General features: G+C 47.3%; 2 protein-coding genes across 7 annotated transcripts in view; one reads left to right on the top strand and one right to left on the bottom strand.

The window, feature by feature from the left end:
• The window catches only part of kdm4c (lysine (K)-specific demethylase 4C), an 86,548-nt gene extending 75,491 nt beyond the window's left edge, over positions 1-11,057 (bottom strand). For 2 of the 6 annotated variants that reach the window (XM_072707133.1, XM_023829686.2), the window contains exons 1-5: positions 10,906-11,057; positions 6,240-6,412; positions 5,180-5,355; positions 4,932-5,046; positions 4,361-4,554 (exon numbers count right to left, since the gene is read on the bottom strand). In XM_072707133.1, coding sequence (XP_072563234.1) covers positions 4,361-4,554; positions 4,932-5,046; positions 5,180-5,355; positions 6,240-6,395 — 641 coding nt within the window. In that variant the 5' untranslated portion in view covers positions 6,396-6,412; positions 10,906-11,057. The remainder of the gene's footprint in view (positions 1-4,360; positions 4,555-4,931; positions 5,047-5,179; positions 5,356-6,239; positions 6,413-10,905) is intronic. The other 4 variants (XM_072707132.1, XM_023829684.2, XM_023829682.2 and 1 more) reach the window with 4 other exon arrangements.
• Positions 11,058-11,957: 900 nt separating this feature from the next.
• ecpas (Ecm29 proteasome adaptor and scaffold) overlaps positions 11,958-23,618 on the top strand; it is a 21,647-nt gene continuing 9,986 nt past the window's right edge. The window contains exons 1-28 of the mRNA XM_023829681.2: positions 11,958-12,109; positions 13,140-13,270; positions 13,378-13,494; positions 14,279-14,397; positions 15,190-15,339; positions 15,472-15,646; positions 15,759-15,898; positions 16,030-16,111; positions 16,311-16,430; positions 16,705-16,790; positions 16,995-17,070; positions 17,179-17,228; positions 18,205-18,271; positions 18,371-18,493; positions 18,603-18,706; positions 19,127-19,250; positions 19,355-19,435; positions 20,310-20,532; positions 20,657-20,748; positions 20,838-20,972; positions 21,074-21,233; positions 21,451-21,623; positions 21,833-21,934; positions 22,159-22,282; positions 22,667-22,812; positions 22,953-23,007; positions 23,092-23,206; positions 23,432-23,500. Coding sequence (XP_023685449.2) covers positions 12,088-12,109; positions 13,140-13,270; positions 13,378-13,494; positions 14,279-14,397; positions 15,190-15,339; positions 15,472-15,646; positions 15,759-15,898; positions 16,030-16,111; positions 16,311-16,430; positions 16,705-16,790; positions 16,995-17,070; positions 17,179-17,228; positions 18,205-18,271; positions 18,371-18,493; positions 18,603-18,706; positions 19,127-19,250; positions 19,355-19,435; positions 20,310-20,532; positions 20,657-20,748; positions 20,838-20,972; positions 21,074-21,233; positions 21,451-21,623; positions 21,833-21,934; positions 22,159-22,282; positions 22,667-22,812; positions 22,953-23,007; positions 23,092-23,206; positions 23,432-23,500 — 3,161 coding nt within the window. The 5' untranslated portion in view covers positions 11,958-12,087. The remainder of the gene's footprint in view (positions 12,110-13,139; positions 13,271-13,377; positions 13,495-14,278; positions 14,398-15,189; positions 15,340-15,471; positions 15,647-15,758; positions 15,899-16,029; positions 16,112-16,310; positions 16,431-16,704; positions 16,791-16,994; positions 17,071-17,178; positions 17,229-18,204; positions 18,272-18,370; positions 18,494-18,602; positions 18,707-19,126; positions 19,251-19,354; positions 19,436-20,309; positions 20,533-20,656; positions 20,749-20,837; positions 20,973-21,073; positions 21,234-21,450; positions 21,624-21,832; positions 21,935-22,158; positions 22,283-22,666; positions 22,813-22,952; positions 23,008-23,091; positions 23,207-23,431; positions 23,501-23,618) is intronic.

The following is a 23,618-nucleotide window of genomic DNA, read 5'->3' as shown; positions in this document are numbered from 1 at the left end:
AAGTCACCTCAATCATTGACACTCCCATCCCATGTTCCCCTAGGGACATTCTCATCTACACCCTGCCGATCCGGTCAAACTAGCAAACACCGCATTCAAGGCGCCGAGATCCGATTCCGCTTTTCATGAGAATCATCTCTTAGAAATAAGCCGTGGAAATGACAGCATAGAGAAACTGGCCAAGGAAGCTGATGGGTGCTGTAAGGTCGCGGGGGTGGGGGGCTAATGTCAGCGACCGATCAGCCGACCCCCGCCATCCCACTCCCCACCCCCACACCCAGACAGGCTGCCGAGAGAAGAGACAGCCACGGACTGTCTGGGGAGGCAGATACAGCAAGGCTGACGGGCTCTAATGAGGCTGGGGACAGCTGGGGCGGGCCCCCCCCCCCCCCCCCAGATACACCACCCTCTCCAGAAGGGCCCCAGACAGAGGACACCAAATGGAAAACCAGGGGAGACCACATAGGCAGAGAGACAGTCAGGGACATGGAGCAGAACTCCAAGGCCAGGCTCACAGGTCAGCTAACACTGACAGCTTCCTTTTTGTTTGGGTGGGGGCGTGGGGGGAGAGCACCACTACAGAATTTACATCACTGGAACTTGCACACTCCATATAAATTAAAAAAAATCAGCTACAAAGCACGTTTTTTCCTCTATTTTTTTTTAACCTCAATTCCCAAACACAGGGGAGCATTTTTTCGTTGCCTGTTAATGACAGTGGTTACTTCCGGGGCGACCCCAGCCCCGCACGGCGCCCTAAAGCTGCCTGCGAACGATCGTCAAAGCACGGCACGCCTGGAATAGACGGCCATAACACAGGCACTGCTCCTCCTCTCGTGCTAAGGAAGACGGATGCCGAATCTAGCGGGCACCTGCGGTTTGGTTTAATTATTCGCACCGTGGTGGCGATCATTCTCCCTCCTTTGGACACCATCCCACCAAGAAAAAAAAAGAAAAGAAAAAAAAGGACAAAGATGACAGAGGAGAGACCAGCCTGTTCAGCACAAGACCTTCAGCCACGTGACCCCCACGCCCCCACCCACAAGACAAAAGAACATAACTGTGCTTACAACAGGGAACCTCATCTGGAATGATAATACCTTCCTGGCTGACTAATACACTGAACCCGCTGAGACTCTGACACCTGAAGGTGGATGATGTCGCTCCAAGGAAGGAGAAGCTGGAGTCTGCTGCCACTTAGAGGCAAGGAGGGGAAATGCCCACTATTTTAACCAAGCGATTGCGACAAAAACATTCAACAAACCGGTAAACCCCCATAAATACATTAAATGCAGTGCTCACATTAAGTCTTCGGACGCTTGCTTAATTCAAGGAAAAATTTGGCAAATTTATTAGTTTTATAAGAAAAATCATTATGTTATTTATGTGTTTACAAACAGCCAGTAGTTTTAAGTAAAACATTCAAGTAGTAATAAACTGAAACCCAAATTATAATCTTAAAAAAGCTGTTCAGATTTAAAAAGTTCGTTCACAAGCAGTCTCATTGGGTGCTTTTTAATTCGTAACACCTTCGCAATCACATAAATCAAACATTTGTGTTTGGTATCCCTATGGGGGCCAATGACTACATTGCAATTAATAGCAAAATGGCAAGAACAGAACTGAATGAGTCAGTCAAAAAAAAAATTACGACATTTAATAGAAAGAAAAATATCTGTGTGGAAGACAGATGTTAGACATTTCTTGTTATGGACCATTATGAAACCAGTAAATCTGCAGCACTGACTTAATTAAGCAAGCATCCCAAGACCTTGTGAGTACTGGATAAGTATTTAAGGTCACAAACTACAGGGACAAGGAAATAACTAGATTATACTTCTAAAAAAACGACGAACTTCCCGTGACACAGAAATGCAGCAGGGCTGAGAAACTTGCTGAAAGCTGCATTTCCATTTGGACTCGCCATCATTCTTAGCACAGAAATGGTGATTCCTATCCATTAAAGACAATAAAAACTCATTAGACAATTCGGTACAGACCAATATTAAGAAATGCCTTGCTTTTGAGACTTAGCGCCATTACTAAACAAGGGCTAAAATTCACTTATAATGCCATTAATGCAGGCGTGTCTTTGCGCACATTTGTCTGGGAGAAGCGTTTTAAATGGATTCCTTCAGGATGCCCTCAGGCTCCTGCAAATGGGAACGATCTTTAACTTTAACGGCGTAATGTTCCACCATTAGTCATCGCGATTTCTTCCCCCCCTTTTCCGTTCTCTGCTTGACGTGACAATCGGCATTAGCTCCGGCTGCCTTCGCTGCGACGAGTCTGCATTAAGGAACCTCAGAGTGTCCAGACCCATTGCTTCCGTTTCAGCCCGTTCTGTTCATTAATGCAGCAGGTTCTCGGCCCAGTCCTCGGGGATCCCCAGGCAGCCTGCGGTTTCGCTCCCTCCTGGCTCCCAGCCAATTACAAACTCTGAATAGCTGGTACAGGTGTGTTGGGAGCTGGTATGGAGCAGGAGCACGGACCGTCTGAAGGTCCCTGAGGACTGGCTGAGAAACACTATTAAAGCGTCTGCGACAACTGCTGACTGTATCCCAGAATGCATTGCTTGTAAATGGTCAGGATACTAGTCCATCACTTGGCGCTCAGTCACGCCTCCACAAACAAACAAAAACAAAATAAACAATAAAAACGCACATAAAACGCAGACATTTCTTAAAGATGGCACTGCCCTTCGCAGAGGATGTGCCAAACTGCACCAGCTTGGCCCACAGCAGGACCACGGTGGCACCACACAGAGATCTGGCATGACAGGACGGGAATGGGAAGTCTGGTTCACCTTCAGCTCACGTCTGTGCTGAGGGAGGGGCCGTCGGGGGAATCGGGCACCCATAAATTCTTCAGGATCTTAAGAGCAGCCGCTTCATTAACGGGATCTATCTCTGTCCACTGTTTAGTCAGCTAATTGGCTGTGGGATTAGACCATCTGTTGACCGGCATGGGTACCATTCGGCTCCCTGCATGTTCACAACCCTGCGGATAATCCGCGGATGCGTTCGGAGGTGGAGGGCGTTACCAGGAAACAGATCTCGAGAAGGGTGGGGTCTTACTGCCAGCACCACGTCCGATACCCAATATCCAGAAGCAGACCAAGCTGAAGCTGAAATCAAGATCCCATCTCCACTCACCCATCTAACAGCTCACATATCTCCTTGCCGGAGCAAATTCAAATAAATACCATCGCTAATTTTTAAAAGCCAGTGACGTTCAGAGTTATCTGGTGTGGAACTACTGATGCCCACAGATCAAAGCCTACTCTGGTCTATCAGCAACACTCTTTGCCAAAACGAGTCAGAGAGAGAACCCAGAATATTCCCCGACTGTCATTAAAACCACTGAAAGTGGCTGTTCGCTGTATTTCCTGTGATATTAATCAACACCAGCTGCATGCACATTCAGAAGCAGCAACAGAAGTAAATACTGAAGACGCCCTCAGTTTCCCGTCATGCGGATAACAGACGTCTTGGTGATATTCCCAGTGGACAATTTACCACCTTCTAGAACACTTAACATAAAGCACTTATGGGAAACAGAGGATCAGAAACAGGAAGACTGCAAACTGTTTACTCAACGTCTTAATACAACAAAATATAGGAGTGTTTTGCGTTTCTGCAGACGCACTGTACAACACGCAACAGTGTTGAGGCTGCGCGCAAAAACACAGGAGCGCATACAGTAGCAGTCAAAAGCCTGGACATGCCCACTGAATATCATTTGTTTTGAAGCAAGAAAATGACCCTAATTACATATCCTCAAGGTGTCCTTAGGGTCATCTCATGTACGAGGAAAAATATGGAGCGCGGAGAAGAGTAAGAGCAAGGTAGCCAACTTGTGGCCCGAACTTGTGGAAACTCCTTCAGGACTGTTGGAGAAGCGTTCCAGGTGGCTACATCTGGAAGCTGGTTGAAAGAATGACGAGTCTGCAATGCCGACATGGAAGCCAAAGGGGGCTGTTTCGAATTGACTAAAATTTGGGGAAATTGAGATGCTGACCACTTTTCTTGGTCATTTCAATATTTGATGTGTGTTACTTCACCTTTTACAATAAGGCGAGTAACATAGCTAAAATAGAGACAGATGCATTAAAAGTATTTGTACATTATGTACATTCTACTCTCACTACAGAGATTAAACCACAAAACGACTCAAATAACCATCACGCACACAAGAGAATCTCATGCATCCATAGGGGTTTATCAGCCTGGAGTAGGAAACGTCAAGCTGTGAGCGTGGAGGTAACTGGACCCCATCGCTCTCTGATAGACTGATAGCTTCATCGATGCTAAGCGTCAACGGGACAGTAGGAGGTCCAGGCGCCTCCTCACGCACTCACCACGACTTGGGCTCCCCGAAGTGCAGGTAGTTGATGCTGTAGAGGTCCATATCCTCCGTGTGCCAGGAGAAGCTGGTCTTCCACATGCCGAAGTAGAGGTAGGGCGTGTTCACGCCCTGAATGGAGACGCCGCAGTCTTCCTCGATGACGTCCAGGATGGAGTTGAGGTGTGCGATGTTCCACTCCTCCACTTCCTAGAGGAAAGAGCTTGTGTATTTAGGGTTGGTAGCTAAGACAGTTCAGTTGACCATCATCCTGCATCAAGCTTGGCTGCCAGCTGCATTACTGTGACCGCCAGGAAGTCGTGAGACACCCCAAGAACACCCCCTCCCAATCCACTTTCTTTTTTCAATACGCCAGCAGCAGACTGACTGAGACACCCCCCCAAAGACTTCTGCCTTCTGCGGAACAGCGCTGGGAAATGGCGAATGCAGGTAACACTCAAACCCAAGGTATAATTTCTTTTCAAACTCATAGGCTGATCACTCTGGGCTGTCTGTCAGGGCCGCCCCCCCACACACAAGCACACACACGCAAACGACTCTCCTATGCATTTGGTCAGCAGCCTCACCTTATCGTACAAGCTCCCGTTGACGTCTGCCCCGTAGATGGGAGAGCCGAAGGTCAAGTTCTTCCAGTACTTTCTCTCCAGATCCTCGTAGTTGAGGTACCGGGGCGTGCAGTATCTGTCCAGGCGAGAGGCGGCATTTCAAGACGGTCAAGCATGTCAGAACAAGACAGAGCACCGCCGAGCAGGGGGGAGCGCCGGGGGACGGGGAGGCGCGGCGGGGGGCCGGGGAGGGGGGACTGGCTGCTCACTTGTCACTGTTAGCGAGGCGCCGGAACTCCTTCACGCTCAGGGGCTTCTTCTGGATGTTGTACTGCGTGAAGAGGCCCGACTGGCCGGCCACCATCTGCTGGATGGGCGCCTGGATCACCAGGTCGTCGATGTCGTCGTAGCTGCGCCTGGGCTTCCAACCCTTGGGTGGAATCACCTGCCGGGAAGCGGCACCTTCAGATACGGAGTCATCCTACTCTGATCGGCGTTATAACGCCATGGCTTACTATCCATTTGAAGTAACACATGATTACCAGTAGGTGGCAATAAAAATCATTTATGGGTTAATTTAAGTAAGTATAACCAAGACCCCGATCAGGAATAGCATTAGAAGATGTAAAGATAGCATTTTTTAGAGCAAGGGTTTCAAACCCAGTCTTTCTGCATGTATATAGGTCTTCTACTCTAACCACAAGTCTCAAATACTGAATTCTCTTTTATTGCATCTGCTGTACTGATTTAAATAGATACAAATTTCAAATACAAGTAGAAATGCAGACATTCCCTCCTGTGCCGCCCTGGATGCCTGTAGGAGCAGCCCAGTGGACAAACACAGAATTGCACTTCTTACGTGCACTACAGTGACACCTACTGTCTGTAAGGGGGCCCTGCGCAGTGAGGGGGAATCTGGCAGCATACAGCCTGTATTAAGCGACGGCCGACACAGGAGAGGAGACGTGTGCCGGGCTTCACACACCCCGAGAACGCAAGCGCCGTGCTTGGAAGCAGACTTATAAAACGGGATTAATTGGCTACTTAAGATTAGATTTAAAAAAATAAATAAATAATAATAGTAAAAGGGGAAAAATTAAAGTGGTATTTTTCACTGCTGAACAGTTGTGCTTAAATGATAACCCAGAATATAAATGACTAATTGCACAAAGATATGGAAATTGACTGGACTGAAAAACTGACACAAAAGCCCAAAGGGGCATAGTTTAGTCACTGTTTGAAATCCATTTCTCACATAAAAGGCCCCGTTACGTCACCGGCTGCCATTACATCATTGAGAATGAGAGCGGGTTCTGGCAGAGCCGGTACCTTGGCCAGGCCGGCCCGGTGAGCCCCCTGCGACTCCATGTGTACCAGGTACTGGTTGAAGTCCTTGAACTCCTCTGCCGTTGGCCGGAAGGTCATGATCTTGCAGGCGGGGTTGGCGGGGGGGTCCGCCTCCGTGCCCGCCGTGGTGCCCGCCATGGTGCCCACGTGCGGCCCTGCAGTGGCAGGGCTACAGTCAGGCAAAGTTCAACAGCAGAGAGAGGCAGGCTTCAGGGGCAACCAATTTTACCATTGAGCACATTTTTGACTATAGAAGTGCACTTCTGGGTACTCAAGTACTCATTCCCATCTCTACTTAATACCATTCAAGACTACAGCAAGGTGCAGAGGAAAAACAATTGAGCCTCTCAAGACAAGGGATTCATAGGCAGAGTAATGTACAGTTATGACTAAAAAACAAAAACAAATCCAATAGCCCAAAAGGAACCACGCTACACTACCAAGGCAGCCATTATTAAGCATTATAAATCGAAGTACTTGTTAAATCTGCTAACCAATTCATTTTTTTAACACCATACAAATCCTCAATATACATAATAAATAACAATAACCCGTAGCGACAATATAGACTTCTCACACAGTCTAAGGGACTGAAATAGCAATCAATCCGTAACCATACCTACAGTTTTATTAAATAATCAAAAATATTTACCCAACCGCTAATAAAATATGCTGACCCATTTTCATGACCCGGTGGGGCAACATTAAAAGGACTGTCAGGAATCACCGCCAGACCATAACTCAATGCTTTTTACTGCTACAGGTTTACTGGCCATAAAACTCAGCCTGCCAAATTATTTAAATGTTTCAGACAACTCATCAATACTAAATGATAACTTTAAAATTCTATATTGTATTTCAACGTAAAATAACAGGAGATTACAAGCACGCAATCCCCAACATGCATTCCCCCCCCCCCCCCCCACCCCACAAATTACACGTACAAAATTACTTGCAAGTAACAGTTTACAGATGTGTGTATTTTTTAAATCCACAAGAGGGCACTAAAGGCCCAAATGTTCAGCACCTGCGGCATCGCACTTACGCTGAATTGCGGCAGCGAGACCGGGCACAGCATGGGGCCAGAAGTCTTTCGGAACCTCAGGAACGCGCACGGGACACACACGTGCACCGCGGTGACGGCCAGAGCCCTGGATCGGGCTACACGCAGGGCTTTAAAACAAGCTCAAGCTGGGCTCTACAACCATATCTGGAGCTTTCTTCACCTTAATTTTCTTTGGCAAAACATTACAAACTCCCTTAGAACCCACTGAATCTATATAAAGCCCCTTAGGGTCTTTATCCAACAAGAACATTTCCACAAAACACTACAGTCCATTTCTGTCTTATGAATTTTCTCATAACATTAAAATCCTTATTTGCATTGCCGCTGTGTTTGTGTGTGTGTGTCTGTGTGTGTGTGTGGGGGGGGGAGGGGGGAATCCTTTATTTTAAACTATCCTATCTTAAAATCAAGGAGTGAAATGCCAAAGTATATGGCTTTTTCCAGATTTATTTGTTTATTCATTCATTTCCACCGGCTATTGTTTGTTTAAAGAAGGAATGTGTCAGAGTGGTACCTCAATAGCAAGTCTCAACAGTCTCAGTATCAGGGTCTGGTATTTACACAGGCAAGAGATCACAGCCAGCCTCCAGTTAAATGAGCAAAGCAACGCCAAGATTAAACAGCAGCCCTGGAGAGTGGGGAACAAACGGTAGCAGCAGGTCAACTTCCTAAGGCTGGATTTTTGTACAAGTCTTCTGTAAAGAACTCGTAGGCGTTTAACTGGATGCTTCTGTGATGTTGACTAGGATACATCATCGTAACCCCCCAAACAATGCAAGTGTGTCTCAAAAAAAGAGTCTAAAACAACGGCTTAAGATATTATAAATGTCACACCCGACTAATGGATAAGCAGTAATAATGGTCAAATAAAACTAGACATTAGTGAAGATGAATTAATGTAGGCCAAACCTAGTAAAATATATTTATACCTAGATCTAATGATCTAATTTTGACCCCTGAAGTGGTTCCATAACAATGCAAAGCGGCAGTTTCAGAATTAATAAAGGGGCAGAACTGACTTCACAGAAGTAGATTTACAGGTACCAGTATTTCAACTGGAAAGAAAATAATCAGACTTACACGGGTACCTGCTACCTGTACTGATTTGTATTCATGGGCCTAAAGAGAGACCAACAGATTACCAATAAATAAGTAGTTGTAAATGAAGATGTTTTAAAACAATTGTAACATCCACGGGGTGACATCAATGGAGGAAGTTCTAGAGTTAAATATCACCGCTTCTACTCCAAGTCTTTGGATACAGGAAATTCAATATGAAGTAAATACAAGCTAGAGACACCATCTTTTAAAGAAACACAAGTTATCTGCTAATGCTGATTTCTTCCGTTGGGTATTTTAGGCTTTACTAGATTGTTGATTCACAAAAAATAAAACAAAAACAAAGCATTTGTGATCTCGGTTTACCACAAAGTGGTAAATGGACTGCATTTATATAGCGCTTATCTACTCCTACGAGTACTCAAAGCGCTTTACAATACATGCCTCACACTCACCCATCCACACTCACATTCATACACCGGTGGCGAAGGCTGCCATGCAAGGCACCAACCTGCACACCGGGAGCAATTTGGGGTTCAGTGTCTTGCTCAAGGACACTTTGACGGGGTCAGGAGGAACCAGGGCTCGAACCTGCAACCTTCCAGTTGCCGGACGATAGCACTACCTCCTGTGCCACCATCTTCCCCAAAGATTTTAAAGGGCACTTAAGCAGCCGCAGATGATCGGAAGCTACCGAGTGGGTACTGCTAGTAAATACACGTCTGATGATGAATGCCGTTCACTAACCCATTATCTGTCCGCGCAACAAACTCAGATTAGCTGAAAGCAATGACTGTCCGCAGACGCCCCCTTTTAAAGGGTTCTCACGTTCACTAAAAAGCAGTCTAAATATAGATATCACACTGTTTCATGAGCTTTTCAAATGAAACTATGGAGTACAACTTAAAGTACATCGCTGAATATGGCTTGGTTGAAGAAAATAAAAGAAAAACAAACAAAAAACACTTGCTACGCATCCAGAAAGGGAGAAAAGGTTCCCATCAAAGTACAAGATGCCATTTGACTGATGGTACTGGTTGTGTTTTTGTTTTTTCTTCTTTTTCATGAGTCAATGAAAGTTCTCCATGCCGGCACACGGGTAACTTGCAGCTGCATGCTGAGAGCTAATCAGTCGGGGCAGCAGTGTGCAAGCAACCCATGTAGGCAAACAAACCATTTCAGCAGGAAATCACCACAGAGGCGGGACTCTGCTCCCATTTCAGAAAATCCCAGTGCTCCAGGAGAAAGTATGCCTGTACCGAGAACCATGCATGTACCGAGAATGTCAAACCAAATGAGTGACATTCCTACCTCAGAAGGTACTTCTGAGCTACGCAAGACATTTGCCCTCAAAATACGAGGTAAACATCTCACCAGTCTCACTTTTGAAAGCACAGAAGAGAGTATTTAAAAGCCCATGTTTCACTTTGCGGTTGTAGATGCTCTGATAGATACTGCTGATTCACGGTCAGCAGCCCCCCACCCGCTGTGACAATATTGAACTAACAACTACATCAGCTTTAGAAGTAGGTTTAATGCCCCCCCCCCCCCCCCCCAATCTACAGCCTTACGTGGCTGAGGAGAAAAACAAAATAATAAAAATAAACAAAATTCACTTTGCGGTTTCAGTTTTATTGTTAAGATAGAGGCAAAACCAGAAGTATAGAAATTTTACTTTTACCGCAAAGAAAAAATTTAAATACAAATTAAGGGGAGCAGTACCTGTTTAAAACATGATAGAATCCAGTGACAAATTTGCGTATAAGGTTTGCACTAATAAACCGTTTAATTATTAATGTAACTAGCGGGTTAATAAAAAATAATCAGGGAGCTAGTTTAAGAAACTTAACTGTAATAAGTAACTAAATTAAAAATCAGTATTATAATCATCTGTTAGGGATAATGTAGCGCAGGTGGAGAGATTATTATTATTATTATTATTATTATTATTATTATTATTATTATTATTATTATTATTAATAGTGATACACCATCACCTCCATTACGCAGCCTGGCTCAGAAACGCACCCATACACCTTAACGCCTACATGCATCGGTCGTGCATTACAGCCTTAGACACCGGGTCGGCACCGGCCAGCCCGCCCCGACACACGGACCGTTACCGTCCTTAACCGCTCCAGCGTCGGAACGGACACGACAGAGCTGGATCAGCTAGGGCCCCCCTCCTTCATCCCCAGCAGCGAGCCTCGGATGGCGGCCGAAGGTGCCCGGCAAGACGGCCGGCGCAGGCCTCCGGAGGCGGGACACCCAAGCGTGGAAGCTTTGCGGCGAAGGCCGGAGGACCAGCAGACCCCAGACGGCACGAGTGCATCGCGTCCGCTGTCCGACCGCAGGGCGGCGGGTCGCTTCGCGGCAGCCCGGAGCCTCACGGCTGTTAGCCGTTAGCATCACGGCTAGCGGTAATAAACAGCCCTTTTTGATAGCGAGCTCACCAAAGCCGAGACGGACCGCTGCCCCATAGCACCGACACACATATATTATGTACATTAACATGCATTTTACCTGCGTTATTTGGCGTTTTGCGGACGCGCCGCTGTTTTTCAGCCTTTTAAATACCCTGCGCGTATTTAAAGTCCCCGATCAGTGACAGCTGCTCGGCTCCGGACTACGGCCGCCGGCCTGGTCTGCGCATGCGCGGGGGCCCCCGCCGCCCCGAGCCGCGCGTGCGGGTTCCCACCTGGCTGTCAAACTAAAAGAGCCGAGATTTCACCCACTGTTTTATGCGCATCGGCCAAAAACAGAGTGATTAAAAACAAACGGCTTAGGTTCCTCTTTGGCTCTTTCTTGTTTTATCAAGTTTGGGTTTCAATTGGGAGCAAGAGCTATACACGAAGAAATTGCCATTAGTGGACAAATGGGCCCAGTTTTTCATATACCAGCTCATCACAATCACTTCTCTCTTGGCCAACAGTGAATCGTAATGCAAAATGTATAACTTCGTGCTTAGATTCGCTGATTCAGTTACTGAAATCGCTAACTATTTATAGGGTAACTCCTTATTTATTAAATTCCTCCCACGACTGATTTTATAAGTGTGTGTCCGTCGTACTCGGTTGGGGCGTGCAATATTACATGCATGCAGAAAATCACCGCATCTCTCAGAAACCCAAATGTTAATATAAAAACATGCAAATTATGCTTCGATTTACTTTAACAGTTACAATCACGCGTGATATGTCTGGTAATCAAATTTGGTTTATTATTATTATTATTATTATTATTATTATTATTCAGGGTTGCCTACTGTGGTCAGCTATAGCACGTAATAAAATAAATAAATAGTCTGCATGGTTTGCAAGCTACCCCAGCCCTATCGATGTAGCAAATTTTAAGTTTATAATGGAATAACACAGATTTGCCGTAATATTTCTTGCGTGAGCGCAATAAGTCTGAAAATGTCACATCAGATACGTGAGAACTGGCAACCCTGAACTATTATTATTATTATTGTTGTTGTTGTTGTTGTTGTTGTTGTTGTTGTTATTGGGCATCCTCGTAGCGAGCGATCGAGGGCCATCGCCGTTTCCCTTCAGCCCCTTTAGGCAGGAGCACATTAACCCGGAGGAGGCGGGGTGAGCCTTGCTCGGCTGCCGGCGGCAGGAGTGGCTTGCACGGCTTCGCACCGCGCAGGGCTGGGCTGGGCAGGGCTGGGCGTTCGCCGAGTGCGGCTCATTCGCCGCAAACATGGCTGCTCAGGATGAACTCAGTAAGTTACCACCGGCCAGCTCTGCCTCTCTCTCTCTCTCGGAGGGGACAAACGCTACGATTTGTGTTTTAACACAGTGAATGTTGAAGCCTTCGGCTCATGCATGGTCAGTAAAATGTTCGCAGAGGGGGGGATAGAAAGAAAGCCGGCGGAATGGAGGACTTTGTGTGTGAAGGATCAGCAGCACGCCGCTTAGCTTAGGCCAAATGCACAGTCACGATCAGAAAACGAAAGCGTCTCACTTATAACTCACACCGACGTAGCACTAATACCCGTCAGACAGGCAGGGATACGCGGCTGGATGTTTCTTGTCGCCTTGTCATTACAGATCTGTGTGTCACCTCCACCATTTGTGGGCTTTGGCTTAGCAGAAGTCCGGCGTATTTAATACAAGTAGCTAGAAAACAGTCTGGCCGCACGGATCGCTTGCTGGAGGGGGAACCAGCTGGCTGATTTCATGCTATTTATTATCAGATATTTCAATATTAATAAATATTTTGTCACTATATTGTGAGAAAATCACTTAGCAGTAATATGCATGCGTTGCATAGCTGCCTCATGATGTTTTTATTTAGTACCTTGCCTCGGCCATACCCCTCCACCATAGATATGGTATTGTTATTATTAAATGCAACATTTTGGGGGGCATCTGAGCTGAAGAAACAAAATAATCCATTTATCACCCTCCGCCTTTCTGATTCGGGTTTTTAAATATATCGTATAGTTGGTTTCGTGGGAAGAAGCAGTAAATGCAGTCGCGTTTTAGTGTATATTGTAGATTCCACACAAAGTTTGATTTGTTAATACGAATATACTTAGTCGCTCGTAAATAGACACTTGAGTTGCTTTTAATTTCTCTTTTGTCGCGGCGTATAATTAAGGAGTCGGAGGTTTTACTTTCAGTGTGTATTTTTGCATCCTGATTTTGCGGTTATAGACGTGGCGCAACGGAAGGTGAAGTTTGATATACGGTTAATTGTTGAGAAACATTAATAACTGCAGGGGGGAAATGTGCATCTTCATTTTGCAGATCAGCTGGAGCGGGTTTTTCTCCGTCTGGGTCACGCAGAAACAGATGATCAGTTGCAGGATATCATATCCAAATTCCTACCCCCAGTTCTGCTCAAGCTGTCAAGTGTGCAAGAGGGTGTGAGGAAAAAGGTAAGTCACCCCAGTGGACTGCTGCAAGCTCTGTTACTTTTCTGCAGTTAATTAAACACGTTTCTTCTGCGTAGCGATACTGATGTCACTGTCTCGCCTTCTCGTAGGTGATGGAGCTGTTGGTTCACCTCAACAAACGTATAAAGAGCCGTCCGAAGATTCAGCTGCCGGTCGAGACGCTGTTAGTGCAGTACCAAGACCCATCGGCTGCCTCATTCGTGACTGTAAGTCGGCTCGCCGTTTTGTCGTTATAACTTGTACCGTCGTGGTTAAGCATAGATGCTTCTGTATTTCGGTGCCAGTCGTGCTGATGCAGTTCTGATATGGTTCCCTAACAATTTCTCTACCCAACTGTAGTGCGAGAGATTAAATGCGTTTTAAATATTATTCATTGTTAGATGTATCGTTTATGATTGTATTGAAAATCAGGAGTGCTTTGGCGTGTAAAAAAAAGCGAATTCAGCTAGAAACCAGTTTGTTTATATATAAATTGCTGTTTTTGATTAGTTGTAAAAATTACACTTTGCACTTAATCACAGGATTGGAAATAAAACCACTGCAGGACTCCAGGTCCTGTTATACCTAGATTGCATAAAAATCAAGGAGCAAAATCTGTCATTAAAGTGCATCTTATTTGAAATACTGTCTGTGAAAGAGTCTCATCACAGGCTGCAGCAGTGAGACGATCCAGGACCGAGTGTAAATATGTGTAAATAAGCAGCTTATGAAAGTACACCTGTTATTATACTTAAATGTTCTGTTTCTTCCAAAAACGTATCATGGAAAAATATTTTGACGTTAACTCTACCTTCTACAAATGGTCAAATGATGGTTAAGCTAGGAAACTCTCCTAGATTATATTCTTGCCCTGATTAAATTTATGCTCGGGATTGAGCACCTTGTATGACCGAGTTACCCTGTGATTTTACGAATGGACGTTCCACGGCCTGGTTCCTGCAGCTGGCTGACGGGGTGTAACAATGAGAAATGGTGTGTGTCCCTGTGCAGAACTTCACCATTATCTACATCAAAATGGGCTACCCTCGGCTAGAGGTGGCGAAGCAATGTGAACTGGCTCCCACCCTGCTCACCGCCATGGAGGAGAAACCTCACCCCCAGCAGGACTGGTGAGTACTTGTCCTGCTGGAATGGAGTAACACATTACTTCAGGGCGCAAAACATATAGCATCATGCTACTACTTATGTACTAATTACCCACAAACTAAGTCTTAGTTACATACTGATTTCATGTTAATTCATCATTAATGAATCATGACTCATGTTTTATCTAAAGCAGGTACTTTTATTTGTTACTGTCTGTTAATTCTGTAAACCTTTGTGAACCACTGAATGAACAAGTAACGAATAACAAGTATTCGTGCGCTATCAAATAAAGTGTTACCGAATGGAGTACCGGTGCTCCTCAGCTTACGTTCCGAATAACTTATCGGAAGTGGAAAATACTGTAAGTGGAATGTGAATATGATACGAAAAATTAGTGAGTAAGTAAGTGCTGTCACTGAATAAGTAAATGAATAAATACTGTAACTAACTGAATACCAATAATTTAAAAATAAATACATTAATATCGTAAATAAACAGAAACGAAACGACGTTTGATACATTGTTAAACATGGTGTGATATGTTTACGCTCGTGGTCGGTACAGAGTTCGGAGCATGGTAGGGTGGATGCTCATTAGATACTGCCATATGGTTTGCCAGTAGCCCGGCAAAAGATCAAAATTCAAAGTTGACTGCTAAATCTTCACCGCTATCACACCATCGTAAAGCCGAAATACTGTAAGTCGTACCACCGTCAAGCGAGTAGCGTATGTATTTTCATTCTGTATTGTCTATTGAGAACTTTTGAGACTGGAGTTGGCTCACTGAGTGACCGGTGACTCTTTCGTATATGCAGCTTGATGCATCTGCTGATCCCGACCTTGTTCCACATGAAATACCCATCGGAACCTTCAAAAGGTGCCTCTCCTTTCAACCTTTTTGAGAAGCCAAAGACGGTCCACTTGCTGTTAGATTTCATGTTGGACGTTCTCCTGATGCCTTATGGGTAAGTTTACCGCATTCCGTCATTAAGCTATTTTGTGTATTTGATGCTTTGGTGGATGGTCATCGATAAGGGCTGTTTTAGTGTGAGTGGCGTGTCATTGCTGTTGTAATAACACCCCCCCCTGTTTCGTAGGTTTGTCCTTAATGAACCCACTGGCCGCCCTGCCCCAGCTTCCCCCCAGGCCGGCACGGCCACAGCGGGGGCGAGTGCCGGCCAAGGCCTTCCCCAGGCGCCCCCCGGCATGAGCGTCTATGCCGCCAAGCGTGTCATTGGAGAAATACAGTGGAGCCCAGAGCAGCTGGAGCAGGTCAGGCCTCAGTCGTCACTCATACGGCCCTCTGAGTCCCCCCTCGTTATCCAGTTAGGGGGGGTCTGGAGTCACGCCTGGAATAGCCGTTGATTCCTGCGTGTTTCTGCAGTGCAAGCTGGGAGTGGTGAAGTTCATCGAGGCGCAGCAGGTGCCTGAGGTGGAGACCGTGGTCCACCTGGTCGTGGCATCCAGCGACACCCGGCACAGCGTCGCCACGGCCGCCGACCTGGAGCTGAAGAGCAAGCAGAGGTATCCTAGCGGCGCCGCGGTGGAACGGGCGTCCGGACACGTGGGCAGCGCCGGACGTCCTTCAGAAAGTTACTTTTGAAATCCAATTTTCTCCTACTTGTTCATTAATATTTTTATCTTGTTGTTTTCAGCATAATTGATTGGAACAACCCGCTAATAATTAACAAGATGTATAAGGTTTATTTGGGAGACATTCCTCTCAAAACAAAGGAGGTAGGTGTAAAGCTTTAAAAGTCACTACAATCTCTTTTTGTCCTTGACAACTTTTTAAAAAGTTTTTAATCAAGTTTTACTACGAATATGATACATTTTTCCTGATGTATTTGGATTGTGGCTCTGCGCTCTGTTCAGTCTCACTGGGTGCTTTGGTTCGACCTGCGTTCTGCCTCTCACCGGGTTTGTCCCCGAGCAGGGGGGCGCCGTCAAGCCGGAACTGAAGAGGGAGCCGGTCAGCACACGGGTCAAGCTGAAGATCCTCCCCCACCTCATGAGGTCACGACTGGCGGCAGAGAGCTTTCCCGCTAACATCCAGGTAAGTCCACGCTCATGCCCTGCTGCTGTCCCGCCCATTCCCCACCCCCACCCTGCACATGTCCCGCCCCCACCCTGCACATGCCCCGCCCCTTCCTGCGCATTCCTTACCCATTCTCCCCCCACCTTGCACATGCCCTGCCCCTTCCCCACCACTTCCTGTACATGCCCCGCCCCTTCCCCATCCTTGTCCTGCACATGCCCTGGCCCATCACCTGGGTAACCCCCTAAACTCAAAGCTCTGTCCTCGTCACATGTGTTGCCTCCCTTTTCAGGTGGTGTATGACGGCCTGTTTGGCGCAAACACCAACAGCAAGCTGCGTTCTCTGGCCCTGCAGTTTGTGCATCACATTTGCGCCGTGTAAGTGAACAGAGGTGTGACCTAAACACGCCTGGTATCCCAGTCCACACTCACCTATCTACCTACTGTCTCAACTCACCATGAAAATAACTATTAGGATGTAGTAACTAGCTGTATGGTAGCTAAACAGGCCAGGAAGTTGAATTCCTGCTCTTTGCCAAAATTATAAGGCTTTTTGCTCATTTATTTTTCATCCTCTTCCAGATGTCCGGACACCAACAAGCCTCTTGGCCTCATGCTTCTGAACGGTCTAACAAAGCTCATTAATGAATACAAGGAGGTAGCTGCTGTTTTACACTATTTTTGTAACTGGAAAATGTAACTTTGCAAACATAGATTGGTCACTTAGTGATATTTACATGTATATGTATATATTTTTTTCCACTAGGATCCGAAACTGTTGTGTGTCGCTTATTCTGCTGTGGGGAAGCTGTCCAGGTGAGGCCGTGATTTCACTCCTCCAGACCGTTCATTTGTGAAGTGTGGCTCAGTGGATTAACACTCTGTGCCAGTGATCTGAAGGTTACCGGTTCGAATCCCATCCTTGCCAGAAAAGTCACTTACATTGTATTTACTTATATGACACTTTTATCTGAAGGTGATTTACAGTAGAAAGAAGAATTACAATTAATGTTCTTTTTTTTTTGAGAAAACAAGGTCAGTCCCTTGAGAGATTTGGGGGTTAAGGGCCTTGCTCGAGACCACTGCGACATCGCTCTGATGACCCTGGGATTTGAACCGGCGACTTTCCAATCACAGGCACAGTGTCATAACATGCTAAGCCACATGCTGCTGAGCCCTTGAGCGTGGCCCTTACCCCCCCCCCTCCTCCGAAGCGCTCCAGGGGTCCCTGTACCGAGACCCCGATCTTTGCTCTCAATTATATATATATATATATACAGCACTGGAAATAATTGAGACCACAGCACAATTTCTTTGTTTCACTCATATCTCAATTTATGGGTGTGCGTCTGTGAAAAATATATCTTTTACTGCAAACTGCAGCCTGGTTCTTCCCTGTTTCTCATTAATGAAGGGCTTCTTCCTTGCTTTATGGGACTTCAGTCCTGTTTCTAGGAGCCTGATACGAACTGTCCTAACAGTGCACTTCACACCTGCACTTAATGTTTCCCATTCCTTTTGAAGGTCACTTGATTTTATCCTCTGGTTCATGACAAACTGCTGGATAAGTTGACGGTCATCTGCCATTAGAATGTCGCTTCCACCCTCTACCTGGCTGGTTTCCGGTCGCTCCCAGTGTCTCCTGCTTCACCTTGTTCTTCTGTACTGCTGTCTTAGAAATCTTGAGCCTGGAAGCAACCTGCTGCTATGTGAAAAGAAGCATTGCGATGTACCTGTAGTTGTACTTCTGCAAATGGCAGATAGTTTATCTCCACTCTGCTGTCTCCCTCAGCCGAATGCCACAGCTGTTCACCAAAGACATCGCCATCGTTCAGCAGTTCTTCGAAGCGATGTGTAAGGTAGGCCCTGTTCCTCATGAACGTCACCCTCCGGACGGGGGCTTGTGTGGGGTGGGGCTGCCGGTCACTCGGCCCATTTGCGGGTTCTCCCTCGTCTAGGAGGAGCCGGACGTCAGGCTAGCCATCCAGGAGGCGCTGTCCATGATGGTGGGCGCCTATGTCCACCTGCAGGGGGCGCTGCTTAACATCATGGAGGCCCTGGTGGCCGCCTACATCGGAAAGGTACGTCGCGCGCCGGTCAGCCCTGTTGACCGCACCCCGGATCCCGCGCGAGTTGGTGCAGGGATCTAGTTTGGCGCCGGTTGAGGAATCTCGATCGTTTATTCGCCAGCCGGAGGTCCAGGCGCGGCAGGTGGCCATGAAGTTCGCCAGCACGGTGTTCGCCTCTGACCACGTACCGTCCAGATACCTCCTGCTGCTGGCCGCCGGCGACCCGTAAGCTTGATTGTTCAGCTCCGCTCGTCCTCGCTTGCACACCCCAAGGTGCCGCACATATCGGCGCCCTTAGCTGTGTCCGGGGGTTTAGGAACCAGCGCAGATGGGAGACGCGTACCCACATGGGCGTAAAATATGGGGGCTGGGGGGCTTATAAGCCATCTAATAATCAAAAACAACCAATAGAACCTCCTGGACCCCCTTAAATGGGTAACGACCTCCCCAGTGCTCAACCCAAGGTTATGCCCTGGTGTTTAATCTGGGACTTCATTATAATTTGCAGACCACCCCCCCTCCAAAGCATCGGTTTTTGAAATAACTACCAGTGCATTAAGTGATTAAGTTCCCCCCCCCGGTGTCAAACTGCCTCCTGCGCTGTCTAGGCTGTCTTCAGGCTAAAGGTGTTTGGTGTCCCCGCAGGCGTGAGGAGGTGCACGGGGAGGCCCAGCGCGTCCTGAGAGCTCTGCCTCCCCCAGGCGTGGAGAAGGGAGGCGCCAGATCCATGCCTTCCTTCCCAGAGATGGTCAGCTACATCCAGGAGAAGGTGAGTCCTGCGGGCCCCTGGCAGGATGCTGGCGTTAGGGGGGGGGCTGTGTCGCTGTCCTCTGAGATCTGTCGCAGTGCTAACCGACGCCCCCTATCTGTCAGGCTGTGCAGAGGATGAAGACCCCAGACAAGTGCATGGTTGGGACCTACACACTTCCGTTTAACCCGTCTGCCTTTGGAGAGGTACCTGAAGACCGGCCGCTTTCCTAGGGATGGGGGATGTTCTCATAGCCTGTCATCTGGCCCTAGATGCTGGTGTGGGTGACGCTGCCCACCAGTCACTCAGTAGATGTTTGATAGATGTGCAGCAGCTTCAGTGGAGCTGGTCTCAGTCTGTTTATTATTTGAGATTCTGGTGTGGGTGTTTTTTTTTTTTTTGCGAGAACCACAATATACCAAAACAGTAGTTTGGAGTATTGGGTAACACTTTACTAAAAGCGGTCATCGTAATGCATTATAGATACCTTCATAATGCATTATAATGCATTCATAAAGTACATGGCTATAAATATTTATAAAAAGCCATAATTATGACCCTGTTTATTATGCATTATGACTGCCTTATGAAACAATAATTTATAATGCACTATAAATACCTTTATAATGGATTCTAATGGTCAGATGACTGCTTCAAGTAAAGTGCTGCAAAGTATTGAAAGATAATGTAAGATAAAACTTTATCTCGAGGCTCTCACCATTCAGGATTAAATGACAGACCCATAAAAAGACCAAAAAAAGTAATATTATACAGGAAATATTATACAAGTAGAATACAATACTAGTATGCAAGTATAACGACAAAAGGATGAAAATGGGGTATGTAACTAAAGTGTAATGCTGTGGGTGTAAAAAGGATACAGTATAATGTGCAAAAATACAGGGTAACTGCAGAAGAATGAAATAGGTGATTAATAAATACTATTAACAGTCCAAAATGCTAAATGTAAATAGTACAGTTGATAATTATGGTCAGTGAACTAGCTGTACCTGATTGGCTGTTTCGGTGTCACCTGACTCACCATGAGCACTGATGCTCCGCCCTCCCCTCCCCTTGCAGATCATCCTGTACCTGCGCATGTGCCTTGCCCACAGTGCTGGGGCCACGCCCACCTCCCAGAGCCTTGCTGACATGCAGGACAGTGCCCCCGCCATCGGCCGCTACGTGCGCAGCCTCCTGGGGCCCGAGCCCCACCCCTCCTCGCCCGCCCTCAAGGGCCCCGACACCAACCCCGTGCAGGTCTACATGGACCTCCTGCACCAGCTATTGTCTGCCATCGGGGGTAAGTTGGGAGCTGAGGAGAGTGTGAATCGTAAAAGGTGGAATTAGCGCTTATAACTGGCAGTAATTTTATCAACAATGTTTTGGTAGATAAAACTCTTATCTTCAAGCGTACTTCTCCACAGGAGTCCCAGTGATGTACTGTCTCCTAGAAGTATTGTCAGTGTGTCCTCAAAAGCTGGCGCCCAAGTTTGTCGACAAAATCGACTGGATCAAGGTAAGCTCAGGCCTCCTCCCACGCCCTCATGCGTCGCCCAGCGGAGCGTCGCTCATTTCCGGGGCTCCTCGCTTGTGTCCGCCACGCAGGGTCTGATGAACACCAACAAGGAGGAGATGCGTGAGCTGGCAGCCCAGCTGTACGCGGTGGTGGTGTCCACCATGTCTGGCAATGAGCTGAAGACGGCCGTCCAGAACCTCGTAAAGATCACGAAAGATGCCCATGTATGCTTCTTTTTTTTTTTTAAATCCTCTGGTTTCATCGTTTCTCTCATTGACCAAATTGTCCAGAACTCTTGGTTTTACTCACGGTCCCCTACCTGCAGAGCCCGGAATCGCAGCACGGAGCCATCTTGGCGCTGGGCTACATGGTCGGCCGGTACCTGAGCAGAAAGAGATCTCTGGCGGGGGGACGTCAGGAGCAGGACATGAGCGTCACCCCTCAGGGAGATGAGGAACTCATCTCATCAGCCACCAAGACCATCGGTAATGCAGTTAAAACAAAAAAACAAAAAGTCAGTTACTATCTGTGTATCAGAACAGAATAAGATCATTTCAGATTTTGGGCTCTGTATGTAAGGCTAATTTCTTATATCTGTTTTACATTTGTTTGACTGACTGAAATGACAGCATAGGTCTCCCGTGCGTGTTAGCATTGCTAACCTTGCTCGCTAACTGATGTGTCAGTGCTGATGTACTACAGGCTCGTTCCTGGACAGTAACTCGCCCATCCTGACGGTGGCAGCGTGCACGGCCCTAGGGGAGGTCGGACGTAACGGGGCCCTGCTCATCCCCAGCGAGGGGGAGGGATTCACCAAGCTGTATGTGGTGGACAACCTGCTCTCCCGCATCCCTTCTGGCAAGGAGAGCACAAAGGTGCCCCCCCACCTCCGTTTTCCTACACGGGTCTCTTACCTTCTTGTACCCTTGCTGCTATGGGAGCTTGCGTTGCTTGTGTTGTGGTTGTGTTGGTTTAGCGATCAACTGGCGTTCTGGCAGTCGCTGATGCTAATGTTGTCGTCGCTAATGCTAATGTCCTTGATAATGCTAACGCTGTCACGGCTAACATTGTCGCTCCTCGGCAGATGAAGGAGCGTGCCATTCAGACCCTTGGCTTCTTCGCTGTGGGAGATGGGGAGTTTCCTCACCGGAAGAAAGTACTGCAGGGTCTCATGGACTCAGTGGAGGTGACAAGTTCTCCCCGTTGCTAAAAGTCTTCACCAGAATCGCATGCTAGTTTTTTCCCTGCAGTTTTCTACATTCACAACAGCTTTGCACCGTTGTTGAATACTTGAATCCGTTAAACCAGAAGGCGATCGGCGCATGAGAACTTCATAATGAATAACCCTTCTTTAGATGGTTGGTTCTAATGAGTCATTCTTGCCGTCTTTATGGGTTGACTGGTCTCTAGGCAAAGCAGGTGGAGCTCCAGTTCACCGTGGCAGAAGCCATCACCAGTGCGGCCGTGGGCACCAGCTCGGGGGCGTCGCGGGATGTCTGGATGTGCAGCGAAGAGGAGTACACCCCCCCAGACGGTGGGCATCATTAATACCGCACCTCGCCTTGCTGGGACTAATTTCAGGCAGAACTGGGTTATTGGGATGCCATGTACTCTACGTTCTGGTACCTTTCCTTACTTCATTTCACGCCTTTACTCCAAAAAATGCTCAATTTTCCTCATATATACCGCTGTTCATTTTCCCAGAGAGGTGTAATGTCCCTCCTGCCCTCTAGGTGGAGTATTTGCATGGGTGACATAGATCAAATTGGTGTCTATACCGAATCCCTCAAACTTAGTGGTACCTAGAAAGTGCTCTATGGCTCCCTCTAGTGTTCAGAGTAAGGAAATTTCTGGTCCATGTTGTTAGCGAGTCTTCTTGTGAAAGGATACCCCAAGCTCAGTGCCCTCTTCCTGCCAGATGGGAGAAGCAACGACGTGGTTCCCTGGGTGATGAACACTATCCTGGCCAAGCACATAGTCAGCCAGAACCGCCATGTCCGGCAGGCCGCCTGCATCTGGCTCCTGTCGTTGGTCAAGAAGCTCAGCCATCACAAGGAGATCAAGGTAAAGTCAGATTCTCAGAGGTCCTCCGAGGATGCTCGAGGGCTACCGTGGTTGTGGAGATGGATTGTTATGGCTGATGAAGGCGAGTGACATGTTGGATTGTTTTCCATAGTCCATCCTCTCTTTCTCTTGTTCCTTAGTCGCACCTAAAGGAAATCCAGAACGCTTTCATCTCCGTGCTGTCCGACCCTGATGGTAAGCTGGCTTCATCTCTCCGTAGAGCAGTTCTGCTTCCATTAGCCTTCCTAAGCCATGTTCTCTGGATGCCGTTGTTGACAGAGCTGAGCCAGGACGTGGCATCCAAGGGTCTGGGCCTGGTCTACGAGCTGGGCAGCGAGCAGGACCAGCAGGAGCTGGTGTCCACGCTGGTAGAGACGCTGATGACGGGCAAGAGGTGAGGACTGGAATTTCAGGAATGCTCAGTTTTTGCATCCAAACTGGTCCTGGTCATGTCTTAAAAGATTTTTGCTCCAAGTTCCGCGGGCGGGGGGGTGGACAGACAGACATACAGACAAATGGGTAATGGGGCCACTTAAATCGAGCGGCTGTTACTGTAAAAGCCGTCGGATGCAGCCCATCAGGTACGACGTGTGACATCTGTTGTCATTTTCTCTCCAAGGATTAAACACACTGTCTCTGCGGACACTGAGGTGTTTCAGGATGGGTCGCTCGGAAAAGCCCCGGATGGGTAAGGAGGAATGTGGATGTGTTGGAACATAACAGATCAGTGTTTCCCAAACCGGTCCTCGGGGAATTCTCCCCCCCCCCCCCCCCTGACAGTCCACTGGGAGCCGAGAAAAACATGG

The sequence above is a fragment of the Paramormyrops kingsleyae genome, chromosome 25, assembly GCF_048594095.1.
Source record: "Paramormyrops kingsleyae isolate MSU_618 chromosome 25, PKINGS_0.4, whole genome shotgun sequence".
NCBI classification, from domain to species: domain Eukaryota; kingdom Metazoa; phylum Chordata; class Actinopteri; order Osteoglossiformes; family Mormyridae; genus Paramormyrops; species Paramormyrops kingsleyae.
The sequence above is the reverse complement of the archived record's forward strand: the minus strand, read 5'-3'. Positions and strand labels throughout refer to the sequence as shown.